Source organism: Mycetomoellerius zeteki, unplaced genomic scaffold (genome assembly GCF_001594055.1).
Source record: "Mycetomoellerius zeteki isolate Tzet28-1 unplaced genomic scaffold, Tzet1.0 scaffold431, whole genome shotgun sequence".
NCBI classification, from domain to species: Eukaryota; Metazoa; Arthropoda; class Insecta; order Hymenoptera; family Formicidae; genus Mycetomoellerius; species Mycetomoellerius zeteki.
This window is the reverse complement of record NW_017257426.1, coordinates 26242-34377: the sequence shown is the minus strand read 5'-3', so window position 1 is coordinate 34377 and position 8136 is coordinate 26242. Positions and strand designations below refer to the sequence as shown.

At 35.5% G+C, this 8136-nt stretch overlaps 3 protein-coding genes across 3 annotated transcripts in view; 1 reads left to right on the top strand and 2 right to left on the bottom strand.

Annotated features, from left to right (window-relative positions):
* Window positions 1–286: 286 nt before the first annotated feature.
* Window positions 287–5611, bottom strand: LOC108726616 (Golgi resident protein GCP60). Its single transcript, XM_018454295.1, has 4 exons — window positions 4975–5611; window positions 3296–4380; window positions 1220–1279; window positions 287–1118 (listed from the first exon to the last, which is right to left on the bottom strand). Exons 1-4 carry the CDS (start codon window positions 5186–5188, stop codon window positions 1011–1013), a joined length of 1467 nt encoding a protein of 488 aa, XP_018309797.1. The 5' UTR covers window positions 5189–5611; the 3' UTR covers window positions 287–1010.
* Window positions 5612–7420: 1809 nt separating this feature from the next.
* Window positions 7421–8132, top strand: LOC108726612 (uncharacterized; the record flags this gene model as incomplete). The annotated part of the gene is made up of 3 exons (XM_018454289.1): window positions 7421–7510; window positions 7623–7911; window positions 7988–8132. Coding segments are annotated over exons 2-3 (426 nt in total), but the record flags the coding sequence as incomplete, so codon positions are not given.
* Window positions 7821–8136, bottom strand: part of LOC108726611 (uncharacterized) — a 6240-nt gene continuing 5924 nt past the window's right edge. Inside the window, exon 4 of the mRNA XM_018454288.1 lies at window positions 7821–7883. The gene's annotated coding sequence lies outside the window, so the exon portion shown is untranslated. The remainder of the gene's footprint in view (window positions 7884–8136) is intronic.

The following is an 8136-nucleotide window of genomic DNA, read 5'->3' as shown; positions in this document are numbered from 1 at the left end:
CACTCTCTTTGTCTCCGTCTTCAAACAAATTAACGATATAAAACTTATGCCGTCTCAAAAAAAGTGCTCTTCTAATTAAATATCTTTATAGGTCAAAGATAAACACATGAATAAAATGGGAATATGATAAGAGCGGAATCACACACGCATACCGGTTAGCGTATTTCGTCTGTAGTTGGATGTGTTACAGGATATACTATTTTCATTATTATTACTATTATTATTATTATTATTATTATAGATAATATAAATCGCACGATATTGCTGCAAAAATAACATGGTTATGTAAAATAATAAACGTTATCAAAAAATGAAAATGAAGGGATAACTTCTGTTGTTATACATCATGAATAAAACAAGAAATGCGCAGTGCATTCTGTTGTTGTATTTAAAAAAAAATAATTTTAATAAAAGCCATGACAGTGAGTGCTAAGTGATAAAGTCTGTACAATATCAAGTCGCAAAAATATTTTACAAGCCAATATTCATATAGACAAACAGATATACAACATGCGTGTACATTTAATTCTTCGCTCTAAAACGGAGAACATCGTTTCATGTGTATACATATATAAACATTTGAGCGTCGATATGAATTATTAAAAATTTTAAGTTATGTAAAAAGAATGTCGCCTGCGTCAAAAAATAGCGAAAGAATTGCCATAGATGCGCAATATTATGCACGTAGAAGAATCATCGTCAATTGTTAATTTATGATACATTTGGAAGTTTTTTGCTTCTCAAGAAAAGTTTAGAATTCGTTTCCTCCTCACACATATACTTTTGCCACTTTATGAAATGTGTCATATTCGTATTTAACTATATATATAATAAAGATATTTTCTTTCCATATGAATAGTTTTGTTGCTTTTGCGCGAACCAAATAGGGACAAATAGGATTCTTTATTCAGTTAAACTATCATTATCAGTAGATGATAATACTAATTGTAAGGCTAACGTTCAACAACATACACTTGTTATACATTTCGTTTCGATATGCAACATAAAGACTAATTATTATTCTTCGTGAAACCCTGTCGTGTGTAGTATACTCGGTAATAAAGCGTTTTACTCCGCCAAAGCGAATACGAGTTGTCGAATTTTAGAAGATATACTCCCTGTAAGCAGAACATAACAACCATAAATATATAATTATCTTTTACGAAACACATATATACAATTAAATGATATACCACAAAAAATTTTATTATGCTTTTACCTCGCCCGGATATTGATGACTTCCAGCGTAAATCTCCTCTTGAGAGTCTCTCCTATATATCTGTAAATAAAGTATACGAAAGAACACATTAATACAAAACTTGTATAATTTAATCAGTTAAGAGATATAAAGCCTATTTTCGGTTAAAGCTTAATGTTTAATATTTCAGAGTGAATTTATATACATATCCAATTGGGTAAACCGCGCCTAAATCTTTTTCAGTCTTGAAATGCAATTATGAATAGAACTAGAGTAGTGATATCACGTATTAAATTAATAAATTTAATAATTTTTGCTAATAAGTAGGGGTGTAACGAAAGTGGTTATAACGAATGCGAAAGCGAAAGAAAAAAAATTTTTTTGCGAAATGTAAATGCGAAAGCAAAGATTTTATTTCTTTCTACCGAATGAGGAAATTAATAGTTGGAAAAAATAATTTATTATTTAGTTATTCAATTATTATATCATACAACTATTTACTCGCACTTATTTGTTTTCAGTTTTTTTGAAAAAAATACTTTTTTTGAAAGTTTTTTTGAAAAACATTTTTTTGAACTCTAAAGTCTAAAATAGTAAGTCTCTAGATCGACAAATGAATGAAACATAAACTAAAGCTCTAAATATACCAAAGTAGCGCAAAGGTCCTTCATTTTCGACCTAATAACTGTACTATGTACTAATAATATATATAATACTAAGCGCTTATTGGACTACAGCCACTAGGTTGAAAATGGCGGTCGAAATAGCCAGTAGGAAAGTTGTCAGCATTTCGGCTAAGATAAAAGGATTGCGCTACTTTGGTATATCTAGAGCAGAGCCTTCCAACTCGGGCACTACTTTCTGACCTACAGGCGGATCACAGTATCATAGTAATGGTCTCTTGAGGTCAGAAACCTAATGGAGGGAAGGAAGAGAGATTTCATAACGTAAAAGGCACACCGTGCCCGAGTTGGAAGACTCTGATCTAGAGTTTTAACATAAACTGCACTCTCTTGCCATCTAAGGTTTGTTCGCGTCGCATGCTCCAACATGCTCCTACCATAGGTCCTACTCACTCCAATGCTCGTGCTATAGTAGGAGCATGTTGGAGAACGCAAAGCGAACAAACCTCTAGTGTGTCCCCGGCTGTGAATAGTATGAATCCCACGAGCCGGATAATGATGCTTTTCAGCAAGCGACAGCCTAACACAGTAATCAGGGTACATGTATTATGGAATTATATAAAATGGATTCCAATCGGAATTATTCGATTATTTTCTAGATTTCTATTGTATTTTCTAGGGAAAACGAAATTGTAATTCAGATCGGAATTCATTCGACTTATTCCATAATAAGTGCTCAGGAGACCGAACTTATATGGACGATGCCGTCAAATATTGCCTCAGTTGGGATTTGAACTCGAATCTCCCGTATTCCGTGCGGGCGTCCTCACTGTTCGATCATCGAGACTTCTGCAATATTTATCGTAATAATTGGTAAGTGAGAGAAGCTCAACGTTTTTCAAGAAGACGTATGCCGCAACAATTACAATTCGACAACAATTTGTCTCAGTGGTCTAACTGCGTGAAGACGCTTACCCAGAAAGAGAGGCGAGGTAATATTTTTTGCAATAAAATTATTTGCAAGTTTGATGTTTGTCAATATCATATTATTAACGTCTTCTAAAATGCCTATAAGCAATATTATTAAATTGCTTATCAATTTAATTTGTGATATCACTGTTCTAGTTCTGTCAAGATTGCGTTACAAAACTGAAAATTAAATTCGGGGCATAGTTTGCGGGATTGGATATGTATATAAATTAATAGTATAAATTAAATGTATATATATTATAAAGTCACACGAAATTATTTAAACATTAAAAATCCAGCTCAATCATTTACAGCCTTTATTTCTGATTTGTTGTGTAATTACAATTCATATTAGACCGACGTCTTTGACCGAAAAAATAGACTTTATTTCTTTTAATTGATTTAGTCTCGTCGGTCAAATATGAATTCTAATTGTATAATTTTTATTGGAATTATACAATTTCACCTACGGACATCTGAATACAGATGATATTAAAGTACTTACAGGTACTATAACACTTATAGGTGGTGTGGTCGTTCTACGTTCAGGTCGGGCATTACCATTCACTGATCCACTCTCTAGATCTTCTCGCGGTTCGTAATCTTCTTCGTCCTCATCTTCCTCTGACTCGCTTATGTACACAGATACTTGGTTCGTCTCTGGTTTCGACCATTCGAAATAAACCCCGAAACCAATGTCATAACCATCAGTAGCAAACTCCCAAAATAGACATGTACCATCTTCGTGCGTTGGTACTCGCACTGTAACAGTCTCACCATGGCCGACCTTAATAACCGCGTCTCCTGTTTCCTTTCTAATGATCTGTTTAAATTCTTCCACGCCCTTTCTCGTCCACATCTCTGCAGGACTGATGGGTGGCCAGTCTTCCACCTCGTCCGAATCTTCATCATTTACGTTTTCGTTCGTGTTATCTTTGTCATCATCATCGCGGTCATCATCGTCTTTGCATGTTACATTCTTCTTCTTCATCTTCTCCTTTTCTTCCTCTTCTTCCTCTTCAATATGGTCCTCGATAACTAACTGGTTCTGATGGAGTTGTTGCATGTACTGATGATAATGCTGCTCCTGCAACTGTCTAATCAAAACGCCCTGCTGCTCCGGATTGCCAGGGTACTGTTGTTCAGCGTATAATTTGAACTGATAATATGTTTGCTGATTCAAAGCATCCTGAATCTGTCTTCTCTGAGTTTCCTCCTTCAGTCTTTCTTCCTCCCGTTTCTTTTTCTCCTCCTCTAGCTCCTTAAGTTTCTTTTCCACTTCTTGTTTTTTTGCCTCCTCTTCTCTCTTAAGTCGTTGCTTCTCTTCAAAATTCCTTTTTTGTGCCTCAACTACAGTTCTGAATAAAGGGCATAGTTTGTCCAGTAATATTATAAAGCCTTCCATCGCCTGTTCTTTTGATATATCTCCCAGATTTTGCCATGCCACTCGCCTGTCCCTTCCAATCATGTCCAAAACACCTAACGGTGGTGCATTTTCAGCTGTGTATTTTCCATGTGTCACTTGTTGCGTGAATGCTACCAGTTTCAATTTATCCTCATAAGAAAGATGGACTGCTTTGCCTTCTTTTTCTAAATAAATTAAATCTTTTGATAATAATTTTATTAAAAAGCGTGATACATTATAAATGTGATTTATTTACTTGGTATTTGATTCCAAATTTATCACAATATCGAAATATGTAAATATATTTATAATTCTTTTTACATAGCACTTGTATATATGTATCTAGTCTGCAATAGTCTACATTTTGATCATATGATTTTATTTTTCAAAATAAAACAAGACTGTCAACAATCAATGGCTATAACTCGTATAAATATACATAAGGACTCTAATGTTATTTTACATAAAAATTTGTATAAATGTATTTTATAATTCTGGAAGTACTAAAAAATGTATATAGATATAATAACATTTGGAATGTATATAGATATAATAACATTTGGAATAAAATTTTTATTGGAATTCGTTCACTTTCTTTTGACGTAAAAGCTAGTATGACAATAGAAAAATGCATGACAATACAGTGTTTGCATGGAGGAATGTCAAGGATTTTTATCTTAATAAATAATTTTATTTAAACGATCTTAAAAATGTGCTTACGCGCTGCATCATGACAAGGTGAACAAATTTCTGCACAGTAAATCGTCGCGAGGACTCACCTTTGTAGAAGTTGAGTGCGAATTTGTAAAGCTCTCGCGTCTCAAAGCCCCAGAGTCGCGGCTCGCAGTTCTTCGCCGTAACGTCCACGTCATTGTTATCGGTCCTACTCGTCGCGTTCTTGTCGTCCTCCGTCGTAGAAACGCTCAATTCGTCGACCCACTCACTGAGTGCAGACACATCCTCCTCAGTAGCGGCCGCCATTTGCGTTAGCATCTGACCTGACACGTCGATCGAGGATTAATATAAATCGCGTTGCGTGCCTAACCTCGTTGGTCTCGTTCTTGTCCAGCGTTTGATCGCGACCGCTGAATCGGCTGAACGCCGAACAGCAGTCGCGGCATTATCTCGTGAGCAACATGACGGACAGCTTGTGCTCTATGTGTGTGCGTACTTACAATAATTCACGCACAATAATATTGTAACCGTACGGGGAAAGATATCTGGACCTGGAATTCTCAATCGCCAGCGATTGTAACTTGTAACGCTAAACACTGCCGGTTCTGTTAGGTTCTGTGCGTGCTACGGAACGATCAGCAAAGCACAGCAAAGGCGAATAATGCCGAGTAGCACGAAGTGACCAATCAATGCAAACGAAAGCTCGACGTGGTGTGCACCCGCGCTCAGCCGTGCTGTACGTACGTACGTACGTACGTATGTATGTATGTATGTATGTATGTATGTATGTATGTATGTACATAAATTACGATGCAACGAGGCAAGTATGCATGTACATACACATACTAGATATACACATACGTGCACCTTGATGCACCTGTACGTGTATTCGTCTCACCCTTGACTACTTGATCGTCCCGCCACCCCCTCAGAATCTTCAGATACACATTTACGTCTTTACACGTACGTCTAGAATCTTGCGCGGTTTTTTCCTTCTGGTAAAGTGATAACGCGCACGGTTCAATACAGTACGGAATAAATAGAATAGTTATGGAAGGTCTCTTTCGCTGGTGTATTATGACCTAGGAAGTAGATATATTCAACTGTGATAATATTACACGATTGTTTGAATTTACGCCGCTAATGCTAAATATTCCTGAAATATATATTTATAAAAGGATTTCTAAAATCCCCAAAAAAACATTCCGAGAGTATTCCGGAATATTCTAAAATACTTATTTACCGAATGTAAAAGCAACATTCAAATATCGGTTAAAAATTCCATTTATATGTATATCGTTACATATTAGGCAAAAGTTCAGTCAAAAAGAACAGGCCTATTTCAAGAATGTTCCATATATGTTACGCAAAATTTTAATTTTTCCAGAAATTCTAGGTCCAATCGTCCCTGAACAAGTTTTTAAACAAAATTTTGCTTTGAAAACACTTCACATTTTCATCTTGGAACCCAAAGGTTTGTTTGCGTTGCATGTTCCATTATGTTCCAATGGGTGCATTCAGAAGCGACGACCGCTCACTGAGCGTTCACTCATTAAAAAAGGGATTAATCTATGATTAATATGTTTATTTGTTATAATTCGTAATGTAAAATAACTTGTCTATTATCGATAATCTTTTAATATCATATTCCTTACTTATTTATTACTGTTTATTATTTCTCTAATGCCGTATTTGGGCTGTAAAATTATGTAGCGCTCAGTAAGCGGTGGAGCGTAATTAAAAATCGCTCCACTGCTCACTGAACGCTATATAACCTTACGGCCCAAACACGACGTTAGAGAAATAATAAACAGTAATAAATAAGTAAGGAATATGATATTAAAAGATTATCGATAATAGACAAGTTATTTTACATTACGAATTATAACAAATAAATATATTAATCAGAGATTAATCCCTTTTTTACCCAGTGAGCGCTCAGTGAGCGGTCGTCGCTTCTGAATGCACCCAGGGTGCGTTCCGTTTCACGCATGGACCGCATGAAACGCAGCGCATAACATGCGCGCATTAGCTCGGTTCTTTTTTTCATGCGCATAGCGAAACGGAACGGATCCCATGCGCACACCCACGCGGTTGTAAACAGATACGGCGGATTTCCGTTCGTGCCTTTTGTAGCCATCAAGTTAAAAATTCGAGTTCGGTCGTGATTATTTGGCGTTTATTCATCCGGAGACCTCTCAGAGTTTCGGCTCAAGGTTATACAAAATTAAAAAAAAATATCTACACTGAGCCAATAGTAGATCATTGTCCAGAGACTGGATCTTCTTTACAGAAAGATTGACTTTTTTAAATACGTGTTATTACAATTCTCATTACCTCACTACATTTCCTCGCTCTTATGTAGTGTTCTTGCAAGTTAACATAATATATGATTTTGTGTGTGTGTGTGAATCGATGTAGTTACTAGCCAAATATTCATAAATTCATACCTGTTTGTTTATAATTAGTTACAAACTGATTTTCATCATATTGTAAAAATTGTGTTGACTATAACAAATCAAACTAACCAAGACTCCTTATAAATCAAAGAGTAAGGGTACTAGGAGTCAGGCGCAGAAGACACGCAAATAATACATTTTGTGATACATACCAACCTTTAGGATACATACCAACCTTTAGGTTAGTTGTATTTTGTTCAAAAGCCTTATATTCTATATTCGAAGATAATACAATTCTTAAATTGAAAAAGTTCGAAAGGAGTACTAATAATGTATCATTTGATTCATTTTAGAAGAAGATATGGCAGATGAAATGTCGACTGATGATGTACTCTATGTGGTATCTTCCACTATTATTTGCAGCCTTCCGCTACTTGATATAGATGGAAAAGATGAAACTTCTTCGTCATCTAATAGCAGTGTTGAGGATTCCAGTGACGAAGAAAACGACATGCGTACCCTATATACCATATTGATGGTGAATGAGACGAGGGGTGCAAATCATCCAATAGAAAAGTTGACCGATTATGTAGAACGCGTTGTTCCAGGATACTCTAAAATAATTTTTAAAGAACATTTTAGGTTTGTATGAATGTGTTTCTTATCAGTGACTGATAAATACAGATCTGTCCTATGTTTAACTTTCGTTATATTGCAGAGTTTTTCCCGAAACTTTTCAAATGACTTTGAGGCTTCTATTGCCAGCTTTAATTGCTGCAAATGCTTGTGGAAGAAAACAAATATCTCCAGAGAAACAACTTATGATAACGTTATGGTTCATGGCTACACCAGATTCATATCGATATG

Coding starts and splice junctions, on each gene's coding strand:
- LOC108726616 (XM_018454295.1), bottom strand. CDS start 5,188: ATGCTAACGCAAATGGCGGCCGCTACTGAGGAGGATGTGTCTGCACTC. Junction 4,381..4,974: donor CGCACTCAACTTCTACAAAG/GTGAGTCCTCGC, acceptor TAATTTATTTAG/AAAAAGAAGGCAAAGCAGTC. Junction 1,280..3,295: donor CTATAAGTGTTATAGTACCT/GTAAGTACTTTA, acceptor CTTTATTTACAG/ATATATAGGAGAGACTCTCA.